This window comes from Salvia splendens, chromosome 10, assembly GCF_004379255.2.
Source record: "Salvia splendens isolate huo1 chromosome 10, SspV2, whole genome shotgun sequence".
In the NCBI taxonomy this organism is placed as follows: Eukaryota; Viridiplantae; Streptophyta; class Magnoliopsida; order Lamiales; family Lamiaceae; genus Salvia; species Salvia splendens.
The window spans coordinates 16770487-16787594 of record NC_056041.1 but is presented as its reverse complement, the minus strand read 5'-3'; the positions used below and the strand labels follow the sequence as shown (position 1 = coordinate 16787594).

At 33.7% G+C, this 17108-nt stretch overlaps 1 protein-coding gene and 1 non-coding gene across 2 annotated transcripts; both read right to left on the bottom strand.

The window, feature by feature from the left end:
- Window positions 1-8574: 8574 nt before the first annotated feature.
- Window positions 8575-12123, bottom strand: LOC121750124 (auxin efflux carrier component 1-like). The gene is made up of 6 exons (XM_042144586.1): window positions 10564-12123; window positions 10270-10480; window positions 10100-10185; window positions 9679-9836; window positions 9027-9103; window positions 8575-8852 (listed from the first exon to the last, which is right to left on the bottom strand). The coding sequence occupies exons 1-6, from the start codon at window positions 11684-11686 to the stop codon at window positions 8786-8788; spliced, it is 1722 nt and encodes a 573-aa protein (XP_042000520.1). The 5' UTR covers window positions 11687-12123; the 3' UTR covers window positions 8575-8785.
- Window positions 12124-14112: 1989 nt separating this feature from the next.
- Window positions 14113-14241, bottom strand: LOC121753422. The gene has a single exon (XR_006040402.1). It is a non-coding gene; the product is annotated as a U6atac minor spliceosomal RNA (small nuclear RNA).
- Between the last annotated feature and the right edge of the window lie 2867 nt (window positions 14242-17108).

Below are 17108 nucleotides of genomic sequence, written 5' to 3'. Positions count from 1 at the left end.
TTAGATCACAGACTGGTGGGCCTGAGGCGAGCCTATACTAGGCCCTGGGCTGATTGATACAAATGGGCTACTCCGTAGTCCGTACATTTAAATGAGCTGGGCTTTAATGAATTTCAATTTTTGTATAGTTTTTTATATTTGTGATTTATTAGGTCCTCAATCTTTCTGTACTCAAATATTTAAAACAAAAACCCGTATATATAATTGAACATGATGTTGTACTATCTAGATTTAAAACTTTATACTGAATTTTGCATGCGGTACATTTTAAAAATAAATTGATTAATATAAAACATACGAAAATACTCCCTCCGTCCGCCATTAGGAGTCTCATTTGTTGGCGGCACAAATTCTAAGAAATGTTAAGAAAAGTGAGTGGAAAAAAGTTAATGGAATACAGGTCCCACCGGTATATATTAGTTTTAAATGAAATGTGAGTGAAATGAGTTAGTGGAGGATGAGACCCTATTACCATTTATAGTAAAAGTGAAACGAGACTCATATTCACGAACGGACTAAAATAGAAAAACGGAACTCTTATTCACATACGGAGAGAGAGAGTACTTAATTATCTGTGTAATGTTTTCCGATCATTATTGCAATATAACTCATCGTGTAAGTAAATGTAGTACTAAATAAAGGCATGATAAATGCATCATATTCGTTGAGGAGCACTATATATAACATTCACGCATACGTAATTATTTATTTACCCTTTAATTTTTTTAATTAGGGATATTGGTCTCTAAAACTGTGAACTTTACCCAAAATTTGGTATTTCCCATGAACTTTAAAATTGGTCTATTATATCACAAACTTTGCATTTTGTTTGGTATTTCCCAAACTCACCCAAATAAGATATTTTCATCAAAATCTTATTTTACGTAGGCAACCGTGATACGTTTTATGATATTTTAAACCACTTTTAAGTTCATAGCATGTAGGATAAAAAGTCACGTTGAAAGTCACGTTGATTTAATTGTGTCAAGTATGATAAAAATGACTTGTAAGTTAGTCAAATATAGTACATACTGTGAGAAATACCAAACAAAGTGCAAAGTTTGTGATATTATATACCAATTTTAAAGTTTGTGGGAAATATCAAATTTTAAGCAAAGTTTATGATTTTAGGGACCAATTTCCATTTTAATTATTTCAGTTGCCCTTTCAGTCTAATCCTACGCCGAGTTGACTCAGCCAAATGAGCCCACATATTTTATTGGGCCAATCCTAAGGCTGTCCACATTGAATATAAGCGGGTTGAAATAGGTTGGTCCAACATAATTAACATTTCTATTATCTAATTCTGAAATTAGTAATTAGGGTTAATTTTTAAAAAGGCCAATTTTCTCTTGAAGTTGTCTATAAAAATAGTCCACTTTTTTTGGTTTGACCACAGGTGTACCGAATCCGTCTTTGGCGGAATCCGACTAATCCTGCTCGACCGGATTTGCGGATTAAAAAAAATAGTCCACTTTTAAATCTTGTATACGAACGTGTAGTTTAGACCCAACTAATGTATCAGAATTCAGACTAATTGTATATTTTATCAGTCAATCAAAATTATATTTTCTTTTGTCCATAAAAAATTGTTTTGGGAGTAGACGGTATGAGTTTTAATGTAAAATTAGTAAAAGAAAAAGATATAAATAAAAAATATCATTAGTGAAAAATAGAACACATATCACACATCTATATATATATGCTGGAAAAATACTAAATTCACTAATTACATTTTTATGTTTAATTTCAACAAGTTTAAAAAATAGAGCGTTTTCATGGATAGAGTGTAGTTCTCAGTTCTCAAGTAAGCAAGCACTTGCTATCACTTTCATTACACATTTTGTAATTTTCGGTAAATGATTTAGGAGAATCAATCATAGTATTGAGTTAGAATAAGAAGATTCTTCAATATTCTTTAATTTCAAATGCACAAAATGACAAACGCCCAACAGCCTTGGCCACCAGCACCCTCACACTCACGCTATGATTCATTTGTTTTCAACTATTACGTAATATCTAGTCCGCATGTCTATTTGTATTTTTAATTTATTTTTATTTTTTTACTATTACTTTAATTTACATGTTGGTTAATTGATTTACATTGATCTTTTTGGATAAATTAACTTGAATCTATAATTTAAAATGGTAAAATTTCTATTTTTATGGTGGAATATGATTTGTTTATCTTATTGTTACTAGTATATATATTTCTCTATTTTAGTAAGTTAATCGATACATTATGTGTAATTGTAAAAATGAAATAGATGCTGTAGTCATGGAATATTGCATGCAATTTGACCAAACGGTACACTAATTCGCAATCATAACAAATTCTGTCGATTAAGAATTAGCGTGAGTTCGATAATGATATATAATGATCCCAAATTAGTGACCCTTCAATTGTCTTTTTCTTTTATCTCATTTTTATGACTTTTATGTTCTTATATAGGAGTACTTACTTAAGATAACAACTGATTCAATTTGAAATTCTTGATAAAATTTTATTCTAGTATAATTGTACTATAAATTAATTAAAGAAGAGAAAAAAGAGATTATATGTGGATTTCTGACACAGCAGAAGTATGCGTTAATTAGACAGTGCACTACAACCAAAAACATGTTGCTCTACTTACAAATCATTTCATGGGTGACTTTTGACCATTTCGAAAATATATTCCGTCTAACCTTAATTTTCCACACATAAAAGACTACAACACTTTCATCCAGTGATATAATGTCAAATAGAATACAACGTTTGATCGTTATTCGTTTCAATGTATAAAATCGTTATAAAAATATGCAATTTTTGTTAGAATCGTCGACGGTAATATTAGTTTGATACGGTCCGTTTTGAGTCAAGCTTGCACGGATTTGTTTGTGGTTCACTCCCAAAATGCCTTAAATTAATTGGGGTTTGACATGAATTATATACACTTTCCAACTTACCTCACTCATCCGATGTGGGATGAATTTGTACTCAACACTTTTCAATTTTGGAAACTCTTTCTCTGAATAATACTTTAATTATTTTTTTTTCTCTTACTTTATCAATTGTGCATTAAAACTCATGCCCAATCCAAAGTGCATATTCTTATCGGCAGAGGGAGTATATTTTTAGTACAAAGACTCAGAGTTAGAGTTTCACGGCAAATACTAGAGTTTGATGTGAGATTGAGATATTTTTTATGAACTCCAAAAATAGTAATTATCATATGGTTTAGGCTTGAGGGTGCAATACATAAATGCATACTCCGACTTGTATATTTATTATTCAATTTTAAAGTCATATAGTATGTAATATGCTTCAGAATATTAGTAGGGCTTTTTTTTCCATGGTAAGAGCATCTCCAGTGGGCGGACATCCCACTCGGACATCCACTAGGACATCCCAAAAACACCTCCTGCCACGTCACTAGGACATCCCACCCCACTGCCACATCACTAGGACATCCCATGCATATCCGCCCTTCCCATCGCCCTTCCCACTAGGACATCCCGCAATAAAAAAAATCATAAATTCACAAATAAAACAATTTACGTTTACGGAAATAAAATTTGACCGAGAATACGAACGGGAAAAATTAACAACTTTATCGGACAAAACATACATGATGCGAATGAAATAAAATTCAACGAGCCGTATATATAGAGTTTCAAAACAAAAAAAAATAATAATAAAAACGGGACGTCCGACCGGACGTCCGAGTTGAAGCCACAGTGGCGGACGTCCGCCCGCCCGTCGCCGGGACGTCCGAGGACACCCGACGTCCTCACGGGACGTCCGTATCCGACCTCCGACCTCCCAACGGCGGACGTCCCGTCGCCCTTCCCGGTGTCCGACCGGACGTCCTACCGGAGGGGCGCCATAGGAGATGCTCTAAGTGAGGAAAATGAGAGAAAAGAATGAGGAGAATATATGTTAAAATTTAATGGTTTAATTATAGAGATGTGGGGAGTAATAAGGGAAGAAAGCAGGCAAAAAGACGAAGCCAAGAGATGAATCCCACTAAGCATTGTCTGCCCATTGGCCGACCCAACACACTTTAGTGGGCGACAACACACACACACATACCCTCATTTGTACATACAAATAGAGAGGAGAGGTGACGATATACTACTGCATCTGCATTGCATATTACTAGGATTGGACCTCATCTGCTCTGATTTGGACAAGAGTGAGTGATGTTTGGGTGTTTTATGTTTGGTAAACTCTCAATTCATATTTTGACATACTCCTATATTTTGATTGACGTTAATTAAATATAATAACACCACTCTTTTAAATTGACCTTCATTTGACGTTAAATATAAAAATATTATACTCTTTTATGGAGTAACAAAATTAGTTCAAATTTTGGTCGGCGTCAAACAAATGTTAAATCTTACTTACTTTATGATAAATCTCTTGTATTTTAATTTTATTATATGAATATTCATTTAGGATTAATTTGTAATTATTTTAGTTGGAGGAAAAAGATTACGAATCATTATCATGTAATTATTCATCTATGATTAAGTTGTGAGATTCAATCGCATGAACCAAATATAATACATATTCAATTATGAGACATATGTAATCTTTCAAACTGAATGAACCCCAATTAACTATTTTATCTCTCGATTTCACTCTTTTATTCTTTTTAATAATTTGAATTGTTGATCGATTAAGATTGATGGAAACATAATAGACCTGCAAGTCTGCAAATTGCAATTGATCATACCGTGAACCCAATTCAAAACATTTAAATTTCTTTTTTAGTTTATCTCTACTAAATTATTCTCTTTTCTTTTTTTATATAAAATATACTACACCCTCCATCCCATTTTAGGAGTTCAATTTGAGTTCAACACGAGTTTTAAGAGATGTAAAGGAAAATTTGTGAAAAAAATAGTTAAATATGAGTACTACTTTTATATTGTATGAAGTAGGAGTATTAGAGCATTCCCAACGGTGAGCAGCAGCTCACCGTCCGTCCTTGCCGCTGGCAAGGACGCGCTCCGCCACCATTGCGCTCTTGCCGCTGGCAGGGCGCTGCTCTATGCATAGAGCACGTCCGTGCCAGCGGCAAGAGCACAGCGCGTCGACGTGGCAGCTTCCGATTGGCCCGTTGATTTATCATTTTTTTATTTATTTTTTTAAAAAAATTGAAAAAATCTGAAAAATTCAAAATTAATTAAAAAAATTTTTGTCTCACTTCCTAATAAAATATATCCATTTTTCCACACTTTTAATTTATTTTTTTCATTATTTTAACCCCAAAATTCATACTTTCATCTATAAATACTCTCATTTCAAACACAAAAAATGACACTATACTAAACAACTCTCTCAATCTCAATTTTTAGGATTTTAATTATGTAATTTTTAATTTTTAGGAGTTTAATTATGTAATTTTTAATTTTTAGTATTTTAATTATGTAATTTTTAATTTTTATGATTTTAATTATGTCTTTTTTATTTTATTTGTAATTTGTAATATTTATTGTGGTTTTTTAATGAATTTTAGTATTATGGAAATGTTATTGTTTAATTGAATTTTAAATTAATTGTGCTCGTCCTTGCGGAAGAGCACAGTTGTGGGTGTTGTGCTCTTGCCAGAGAGCAGACATGAATAGTACCGCCCGGGCCCACAACCGTGCCGCTGGCAAGAGCACGGTTGTGGATGCTCTTAGTTTTATAATAAAATGTGAGTGGAAAAATGTTAGCGGAATATGAGGCCTATTACCATTTATGAAATATTCCAACCAATATTCCTAAAGTGGGACACCAAAAAATGGTAAACCAAGACTGCTAAAGTGGAACAGAGAAATTATATATATTTTTTATTAAATATTCAACTAATTTTTTGCTCTACTTTAATAAATCAACAACTTACCTAAAATTTCATGTCAATAAAAAATGTGGTCATTTTCGATGGACGTAGGGGGTATTCTTAATAGGCACAATAATATTTGGCTAAGACGGCATCGTCTAGGAGCTTTTTAAATATCTTTTTAGCATTAATATTGGTTTTGATAATTTTTCTTACTTTTACGTACATTAGGAATTAGGATTAACCGATTAAGAGTATCCCACTTAATTCATCGGCAGACAAAAAAAATTAAAGACGAAGACAAGTTGTTGATTAAAATCTATTTTTGTAACAATACTAATAAATACCATGCATAAGGCCTAAATTATATCAGTGTTTAAACTGACTCAAGTGTATCGATGATTGAATTATGAAGATTGAGTGGCCCAACATTTATCAGAGCTAGAAAAAATTAATCCCTTTATCAGAATACTCATGTATCATGATTTTGGTATTACCTAGTGGAGGCTTTTGGCTTAAATGACAAGATATTTGATACAATTGTAAAATAATTTAATTTGATAATTATTTTTATTTGCATTATTAGATATGTGTGATAGATGAATCATTGTGCACCCAAATCATTTAATTAGATAATTATTTAATCATTCTTCAATTTAAATTTTGAATTTGTATGTTAGGTGTTTAATTTATCATATACCAGAGTCAAATTTTCAATTTGAAGTAATGAACATACATAAAGAATTATAGAAGTATAGCTAATTGAAGAGTGTAATCGCCATACATAAACTCTTTAGGCTTTCATTAGTGAATGGTATCACAAGTATCTAGTGTTTTGGAATAACCTAAAACATGTTTCGACAACACCCACTCTTCAAAGTACATCTATAAATTCACCAAAGTATTATTTGGAAATCCAATTACATGTAACATGTGCATTTATCCTCATCTCTTTGTCCAGTTTGCAAATTGCAATCCATTCCATCTACAATAATAGCCCAGTTTGCAGGCATAAACCAATCACAATTCCACCCCAAAATCCTAGAAAAAAAAACAGGTTGTATATGATTTATTTCTTTTTCAAACGAGTTCGAGAAGACAAAATAAGATACAGAAAATGTGCGCACCATCAAATTAAATTCCAAGAAAATATATATAGAAATAGAAGATTGAAATGTACAAATAAAAGAAGTCAGATATACCTCTTTTTATCTTGTAGAAATACAAAAGAGAAAATAGAATTTGGGTTACCATCAGCGACAGCAAATTATGTTGGAAACAATCTATCAGAGAATTTTTGGAACTAATGGATTTATTCATAATAACTATCATCAACAGGAATCTACTTTATCTGATAGTGTTTTGAATTTAGTTTTCAGTGATTTTTTCGATAGACCCTTTTAGTCCTCTTCTTCCATTTCCTGATAATTGAAGTAGAGATACGTTCAAGTGAATTCGTCATAACTAACACGATTGATATATATATATATATATATATATATATATATATATATATATATATATATATATATATATATATATATATATATATATATTTCAATTAAATAATTGATTCAATTAATTTCAGCTAACGTATATATCTTCCAATTCCATGTATCTCACGCAATCGGTAACTATAATACTACAGACTGTACAATTTGTGCTTTTGCCTACATTAGCAATATTGACACTGCAGCTTTTCCAGCAATAATAAATCTGATGAACAGTATGCATTATTTTATAGCCTTTATTTTTCTTCTATAAGTTGATCAAATATATATTATGAATTTATTCGTGCCACTTATTCTTTGCAATTCTGCCCCTTCGGAACTAAGTACGCTGCCCTGTGTCACTTATTCATCCTTCAAATTGTTCGCTTGCACTATTTTACAGTACTCATATCTCATTTTTTTATTCGTTAATGATAGGAGTATTTACTATTGTTTAAATGTATATTATTAATCAATTGAAATTTAGACACGAGTATATAATTTTTAAAATTCAAAGCTGAAAAACTGATTTGATGGAGAGAAGACGAAACTCAAAAATAGATATATTATTTTTTTTAATATATAATTTAAATAGTGAAAAAATGACTAAATGTTAATCATTTATTGAGAGGACCAAAGCTTGCTTGGATTTCTCTAATTAAACCATGTTGGAGTTTGACATGGGCGTGTGATCGCGAATTGGCGAACAACGTTACGCATGAAAGTGACATAAAATGAAATGTTTATAAGTGTTAAAAAAATTAATAAGAATTTTAGGCAGGAAACGGTAACAAATTCATTAAATATTACAATCAAATTTTCAACCAAGAAAAAAGGGATAAAAATTATGATCTACTTAACAAACAATCTAAGTCGACTGTGCTTAAATAACACAATACCTTTAAGATAAGTGGCAACTATAATATTATTGTTACGTGATCAACAACATGATAAAATATAATAAAATTAGGATGAAGTATTAATAATAAGCACCTCTAATTCTAAAGTAGTTTTCCCACAAGATATAGTTGCTAGTTGCTCCTGCAAGGGATAGAAGGAATGATTAAATTATCTCATGCTTATAAGAATATTGTTTCCAGTAATTATACATTTCTTAATTGTAATACTATAATACCAACCAAATATTTCGGAGTAATTATATGCTCCGAAATTTTGAAGTGAGCCGAAGAAAACACCAAACTGATTTTCTTTTTCATTTTACATGTATTAAGTAGTTGGTTTAATATGGAAATAGAAAACGGAGAGAATAAATATATTAGAAAAACTAATTAATTAAACCATCATCTTTTTTTTTCCTGAAAGATGAGCTACAGACATAACTTTACACCTTTTTTCACTAGGAAAAACAGAAATCAATCTAATGGATCCATGGCCCTCCCTCCCTTTTTGTGGCTGCCTCACAAAGATGTCTCCTTGTCCAAATACTTGATGTTAAATACACTACTCTTTCTTCCCACTTCATAGCCCCAACAAAATGTAGTACACCAATGTTATTGGCAACGCAATTAACATTCCAAATATCACCCTGCCACATTCAAACACAAATTAGTAAGTACTACTACTATACAACTCAATACACAAAATGCCACTTAATTATTATGGAATGTTAAATTAAGAAAAATATTTTCCTAAGAATCCTATGCATGTAAATGTGTGTTGTGTGTGAAAAACATATATTGAAGGGTGGAGATATGGTTACCCCGTGCTGAGAATGTCAGGGTGTACATTATACTCCTTGGCAAAAACAAAGGGGACAATTCCTTGAGGTAGAGCAGCCTGCATTCCAAAAATAACACACAAATATAATACTATTTTAAATACTTTTTGTAAATGTAATAGCAAGCATATTACTAATATATTTTCCTTCACTCTCACATTGTCCTGTTGCATTTGAACTTATTGAACGTCCATTTCAAGAATATATTTAATAAAATAATAATAATCCCATTTTCTGCTTTCTCCTTTTGTTTATTAAAAAAGATAGATTCACGTGTGTCTGTCATGTGTTGGAGTATTTTAGTGAGATTCTTCAAAAAGGAGTTCACTTCACTTAATTTAAGTATGGGGGACCATAAATCTCATAATATACATGGACTGTCACCAAATTACAAAAATTATTATTCTCTACCTGTTAATTAAATAAACATAAAATATTGTCTTAGATTTGTCTTCCCCTCATTAATCACTCACCAATTCCCTCATTAATCACTCACCAATTCCCCCATTAATCTTATTTACTACTCACTCAACAACTTAATTTGTTTAACCATCATGCTACCTAAATACTATCATTGATGGACGAAAGATGTTTTAATACAAAATTAATAAAGTATGATAGAAAAAGAATGGACCTGGACAATGGCGACGCGCAAGAGAACACCGCGGAGGCCAACGGCGATGGAAGCGGCAGCCATGACAGCTGGTCCTGTAAGGAATCTCACAGCCATTGCAAAGGAGGCCACCGAATTCCCACATGCTATGATCCTCGGCTGCAATGCCATGAACAGACCTGCACCGTAACCCCCACACTTCAATTAATTTCTCTTTTTATTTAATTTAACTTAATTAAGCACTTTATTTATTGGCATGCCACAATTAAAGAGGCAGACATGTCATCATCACCATGCCATGCCCACCCACACTCTTGTCTACCTTTGCCTTTTCAGCATGCTTTCTTGCTTTTCCCTTTCCACAGTCTCATAAGATTACTTTCATTAGATTGGTAATTAGACGTAATAATAAATGCAATTAATTAAAGAGAGAGGTAATCACCTAGACTGAACATGGCCATTCCAAGGCCTGCATCTGACAGTATGGATATGGACTTGGCTATAATTGCAGGCATTTCCACATTCCACCTATAAAAGGTAAAGATTTAATAAGAATCAACCCATAATAAAACCCAAAAAAAATTAGAAAAATAGTAAAAAAAATAAAATTACCTAAATGAAACTAGAGACCATGTTAAGCCAATCAAGCTAGAGTAAGTGTTGGGATTTCTGATGAGCTTCCTCCAAACCATGATCAAGATGAGCCTTGTCATCACACTTGTTGGAGGCATCACTTTCACTTTGTTCTCTTCCCCATTCTCTCTCTCCTTCCCAAAGCTGAAATCATCTCTCTCCACATAATCCTCTTCATTCTCCCTTTCCACTATATAATCAACCAACATTCAAATTTTCAAATAATGCCTCATTATAAAAAATAAAAACACATTTAATCAATCAATTAATCACCTTTCGTCGGAGAAACAGTAACCCTAACATGATCCTTCCCATTCTGGTCCAACGAATTATAATCATGGCCGCCGAAAACATCCGACACCGGAGAAGCGCTGGAGCTCCACACAAACATGTGCAGATCCTTCCCCCCTTCCTCACTCCTCTGCTTCTTCCCGGCCGCCTTCGGCGAAACGATCCCGGGATTCGGCCCCGGGTAATTCGCAGCAGCTCCGTGGTGGAACCTAGGCTTGTTATTATTATTATTATTAGCGGTCTCCTCATCGAAATTGGAGTGGCGGGGGGTGGGGCCACGCGAGGGGAGAGCTTCTCCGGGGCCGAAGTTGGAGGTGCGGTGGGCCCCGCCTGCCATCATGGAGTAGAAATCGGTGTGGTTGAAGCTGGAGCCTCTCGGGGTGGGGTTCCGGGAGGACTGGAGCGAGTAGATCTCGGCGTTGGTGAGGTTGGAGGGGCGCGGGGTGTTGGAGGAGAATCCCATGGACCTGGAGGCGTTGGATTTCCTGACGGTGACGTGGAGTTTCCCGTCTTGTTTGATTTCGGCCTCGGTCTCGAGCGGGTGGCGGCCGTCGAGGGACATGACGTCGGAGTCGACGTGGATGGAGACGATGGAGGCGGCGGTGTGGGGGAACTGCTCGGAGATGAGGAGCTTGGCGCCGCGGTACTCGAACATGAAGAGCATGAGGGTGTACCAGATGATGCACTGGAGGACGACGATCTGGACCATGAGGGAGCCGGAGAAGTCGCCGTACATGCCCTTGAGTAAAGGGATGCCCATGACGAGGGTGTTGGGGAGGGTGGAGAGGGAGAAGAGGGTGATGGTCCACTCGAGGCAGCCGCGCTTGGTGACGTTGGCCCAGACGGCGAGGAGGGCGAGGACGATGAGTTTCTGGAGGGTGTCGGCGGCGATGAAGCGGAGGTTCATGGTGTAGGGGTCGTTGCTGGCGATGAAGTGGAAGGAGAGGAGGGGGACGGCGAAGAGGGCGACAAAGCGGTTGATGCCGGAGCACTGGTCCGGGGTGAAGATCTTCCACCATTTCACGGAGCCGTAGGCGAGGATCATGGCCACGTAGAGCGGCACCACCGCCGTCATCACGTGGTAGAAGTCTGCTCCGCTTATCATTCTTTCTTGTTTTTTTTAGAGGGGAAGAGGAGGAGCATGTGTTTGTGAATGTGTTTGGTTTGGTTGGTTTGGTTTGGTTTGGTTTTGTAGAGAGAGAGAGAGAGAGAGAGAGAGGAATAGTATAATGCTTTTGGAGGGAGAGAATTGCAGGTTTGAGAGTAGCAAAGAAAGGAAAGCAAGGTTGCACTTGCAGCCCCCAAAGCAGCTTTGTTTTTATCCTGTTTGCTTTGACAATAGAGAGAGTGTGGGTGGGTTGTTTGGAGAAAGAGAGCTTTTTTGAGCTCTTCTTCTTAGCTTCGATTCGCTTTTCGGCTTGTGGGCTAGTAGCTAGGGAGGCCTAAAATCTACATAGTTGTTGTGTAGACTATTAAATTATGTGTTCGTGTATTCCGACATGGAAAATAGGAGAATATGTGAGATTATAATAGTATTAAAGTAGTGGCGTGGTAGTGTAGAAATGAGTTTGTTTTCTCCAACATCCATCGTTTCATATTAATTAATCTAATGTATTCGATCCCATTATGTATGATCTCACATTTCCATAATTTGTAAGGTCATGTGTGATAACATCTAATTCCATAATGTATGTGTTACAACTCTTTTGAAAGGCCAGGGTAATTTGTCGATACGAGACAAGAACGGGTTTCAATATATTTCCACAATGTATGAATTGGAATGCTCATCGGACTTCTACACTTGCAATAAAGAAACACATAATCGACTTGGTATGCTTCATAAGCATATTAGAAACGAGTCATTTACCTCCTAAAAGACCTTATAAGAGGAAAATGTTATCCTTTCATTTATAGAGAAGTCAGAATCACCAATTTATTAACGCGAGACAAGAAGGATTCCGATCATGAGAGTCCAACTACCCAACACTATCTATTGTATGTATGCTAGCTAGGGAACTCAAACTCTAATGCAATGGTATACTACTACAATTAATCTAGGGAGTTCGTCACCAAATTAGTTTTACTTTTTTTTATCACAAAGGATTTTTACCTTAGTTCACAAAAATTGCCAGTGATCCTATAAATAATTGGTCGATAAGTATAAATCGTCATTTTAATATAAAAAAAACTGATTTAATTGAGATTATTTTTTAAGCAAATACACTAAGGTTTGAAATACTAAAGTTTGGAACATATGCTTAGAAGGAAAGAATTTCCACGTAATGTTCACATGGCGCGTTCTAAGCCATCGGCTATCGCCAATTTTTCAATTTCGGAACATTTCCAAAATATCACAAAAGTAGGAGTATTTTAAAAATTAAAATACATTTTAGGGAAAAATGTTCAAAAAAGTTGGGAACAAAAATTATATCTATTCGTTGGTCGATACTTTGCTTACTTGATATCAAGGATGCATACTACACCATTGCATATAGTTACATAGAGTACTATTTTTTTACCATTATCAAAATCCATTTGCTTTTACATTTTGGTAATGAATATGTGACGCTTCATGAGTGAAAATATGCGTTCATAATTATTTCAACAACCACGAGAACGAATTTGATTATGTCTATGCGCACCAATGCACTATTTTTTCTTACTGTAAATATATGGTGTCTTATTTTTCTTTTCTTAACTAGTACTATTGGATATTGTTATTCCAATTTTTTTTTTGAAAACTATCATTTTGGAAATAAAGAAAAATGAAATGAGAAAAGAGAGAATGGGGAAAGAATGATTTATATGTTATTTTAAGTGACAAAAATATGATCGTCACTCACTCACTCACTACAAGCATTTTTTCTTATAATGTATAAGTTCATATATATCCTACACTTTAGGGAGTACCTTATTTTGGATCGCAGATCCAATTTCATTGCTATAACTTGAATTAAGGTTCCACTAACATAACTTTATACTTTAATTATGCAACTCAAATGAGAATATGACTATATTTAATGGAGTCTTTTTGGATCATTACATCCATCTTGAGTTGTCTCATTATTTTTTTGCAGTGTGATTTAAAATGTGAGCCTCAACATCCCTAGTTGTTCTCACTTTTATGCCTAACCAACTTAGCTGTCTCAATTTGCTTGAGTTGGCCTAAACCCTAAACCCACTTCTTCCCACCTAAAATCATCACCACAAATCTCGATCTATAGTTACTACAACCATTACCATTTTTCAAATTAAAGTTATATTCTATCATGTATTAGTATTTCATTGTCCCAGCGTAGATGATCAAAAAGTTTGGCCGTGTTTCCTTGAAAAGGCATTCATTTTTATATAATTTCTTTTGATTTTAAAATGTTGAGTTTCTTATTCATTTTATATAGAAAGCGTTGAGTTTCATTAATATGCAAATTAAAGAGTATTAGAAATTTAGAATAAGGCCATGTAACTTGTGGTGGTAAGTTCATTCGAATGGGATGAGAGTATTTATTAATGTTAATTATATTTTGAAAAACCAAGGGAGGGGGGTTATAAGATCCACCGAAGTGGTAAGCCTTAACCGGATGTGTGGTAACAGGTAAAGCCCGAAGGCTGTTCCCGTCCCTGTCGGGGGAGATGCCAACCATCTCTCCTTTCTACGAACACATTTTTGAAAAACCAAGGGACTCTGTTGAGACCTTGTCAAGATTTATAAATTTATGTTAATTTAATAAATTCACGAAAGCACGGGTGTGAAATGTGAGTGTATGATTCATGAGTCGTACGGGTCAAGATTATATTCAAACTAGTACATTTGATTAACATAATTGTAATTGGGGAAAACAAATAAATAAAATATGGTAAAAATATCCATTTTAAATCGATTTTAGTCATATAATATCAAGATTATGTATTTTAATTTTAATTTTAATTTTGATTCGTGATATACTAACATGGTTTCATACAAAACTTTCTCAAAACTTACTCACAAGGCCGCAAAAAAAAATCTACTGTATTATACAACAACCAACCAGCTAGTGGAACATATCAAGATATATATTAAAGTCCAAAACAAAATTCCTTCTATGTGCACGAAATGAACCACCAATAAATCAAAATTCTTGAAGATGCAATTTATCTTTGACTAACGAATTCAATAGAGCAACAATTAGCAATAATTATGATATAAACTCTAAAAGAAGTATAGACGTCAGTATAAAGTTGCATTACATGTTAAAATTCATAGGAAGACAATAAAATAAGCTATCCGCATCATTACCAAAAATATTACACTCCAAGTAGAAAGAAGGCTGTATATTCATTAGCAAGTTACTCCCTCTCCCTCTGTCCGTGAATAAAAGTCCGTTTTTCCATTTTAGTTCGTCCATAAATAGGAGCTCCGATTCATTTTAGTATAAATGGTAATAAGTCCATATATACAAAATGAGACTCATATTTCACTAACATTTTTCCACCTACTTTTCTTAACATTTCTTAAGACCCGTTGCCAATAAATTGGACTCCTAATGGAGGATGAATGGATAACATATAGAGCAATCACCATGTAGAAACATCTGGAATAAAACATTTTACATACTCATCTCGAGTTTTGTACAAAATATAGTACTCCCTCCGTCCCACGTTGCCATTTTGGTCCGTCCCACAATTAGAGTCACACTTCATTTTTACCATAAATGGTAAGTAGGTCTCACATTCCACTAACTAACTTCATTCACATTTTATTATAAAACTAATATAAAAAGTAGGTCTTATATTCTACTAACTTTTCCAACTCACTATTCTTTATATTTCTTAAAATCCATTCCCAGAATAAGAGTGACTCCTATTGTGGGACGGACGGAGTACATAATTTTCTAACAATTTACCCTATTTCGCAAGTAATTGACTTTTTTATGCATAAGACTAACTGTTCGAACCTCGTAAGAGACGTGATCTGTCAAAAGTTTGTCCATAAAAGGTAAAACAACGTAGGAGTAGCAACAAACAAAAGAGAAAGCCGACAATCAAGTCTCAAAACACAACCAAAAACCAAGACTAGACAAGCTAAGATCAGCAAAGCTCATGCGAGAATGAGACCGCAGTAGAGCTGCCACAACAACAAAGATTGAAACAAGCCAAAACTTGACACAACCAACCATCAACAAAGCAGACCGAGATACAAACTAACACAAGAAATTGATTAGCTCGTATTTTTATAGTTTTGATTGGTTGTTGAATGTGCATAATATCAACTTTGGAGATAACACTTATTTTAATGCGTAATTGTTAAAGAAAGAAAAGAAAAAAATAGTTGAAATAGTGTAGTAGATGGTGGAACCCATAACTAATAAAGTAAAAGAGAAGAAGAAAAAGTTTCCCTAAATGGACATGTATTGTTTCTACGGGACGGGCGATAAAGGAAGTTGAGCAAAACTTAATCCTTTAAAATTAGACTTTTCAAAGTTAAATTGAGTTTAGCAACATACTCATAATTAATTGGAAATCAAAGCAGCGCGTAGTTTTCTTTAGTACGTATACATATATACTCTACTATCCAAAAGTTTTAAAAACCCTTCTTAGTATGATAAATAAAATAGATAAATAAAATAGAGAAATAAAATGTGATTTTCATTATTTATTTATTTATTTATTTACTTAGTACATTTGAATGAAAGATGAATTGAATAAAAATGAAAAAAAATATCATTTCATTCTTATTTTTAATTTATTCTTACTTTCCTTTGATTCCACACCACTAAAAATGCAATACATTTTCGGTTACCATGGTTCGTAGAAATGTGAATATAGATTTTCTTTCAAAACTTTTAAAATATATTTTTCGTAGTTTGGAAAAATGGTGAATTTTAGATGGCCCCTCATAATATCATATTTGCCTCAAGTACCAATAAACAAAGGGAAATTACCTCATTGGCGGCTGCATAGTAGGCTCACACATTGCACCAAAGATTATCACCCAAGATATATATAGTAAAAAAAAAAAGAAGAGTGGTGCCATTCTAATCCTTGCCATAACCTTGATTCAAATAAAAATTGATCCATTTATTAGTGTGATTTAGTAAAATATGAAATACAACTATATAATATAGAGTATTTACGATTATCATATGTTTATTGGAGTAGAAAATTATCATCTCTATAAGATTATTACTCCATATCTTTATTTGAGTATTTAATAAAATCATTAGGTTAGTAGTATTTTAAAATAAAATGCAAATACTCTTTTATGTTTATTCAAAATAAAATTAAGGGAATTAGTCACCCTAGGAATTATCAAATAAAATAGAATAAAAACATATTCAAGCATGCTTTGAATTAAATGATGAAAAATGAGCTCGATATAAAGTCCGAAATAGGGCGTGATCAAATTAATGGGGGGCAAAGATAGGCGTGTCAGATTTACAATCGTTGTTGGTGTTATAAATTCCAAACAAATGTTTTGAATACATCAAAATAGCTATCGAAATTTGGGAGTTTTCATTGTTTTCAAAGAGTATAAAAGGGCATGCAATTTT

What these genes read in the sequence shown, in the direction of transcription:
- LOC121750124 (XM_042144586.1), bottom strand. Translation starts at nt 11,686, where the DNA reads ATGATAAGCGGAGCAGACTTCTACCACGTGATGACGGCGGTGGTGCCG. An exon ending in TGGTCTCTAGTTTCATTTAG is followed by an intron (nt 10,186 to 10,269) that starts GTAATTTTATTT and finishes TACCTTTTATAG; the next exon opens with GTGGAATGTGGAAATGCCTG. An exon ending in AATGGCCATGTTCAGTCTAG is followed by an intron (nt 9,837 to 10,099) that starts GTGATTACCTCT and finishes GTTACGGTGCAG; the next exon opens with GTCTGTTCATGGCATTGCAG.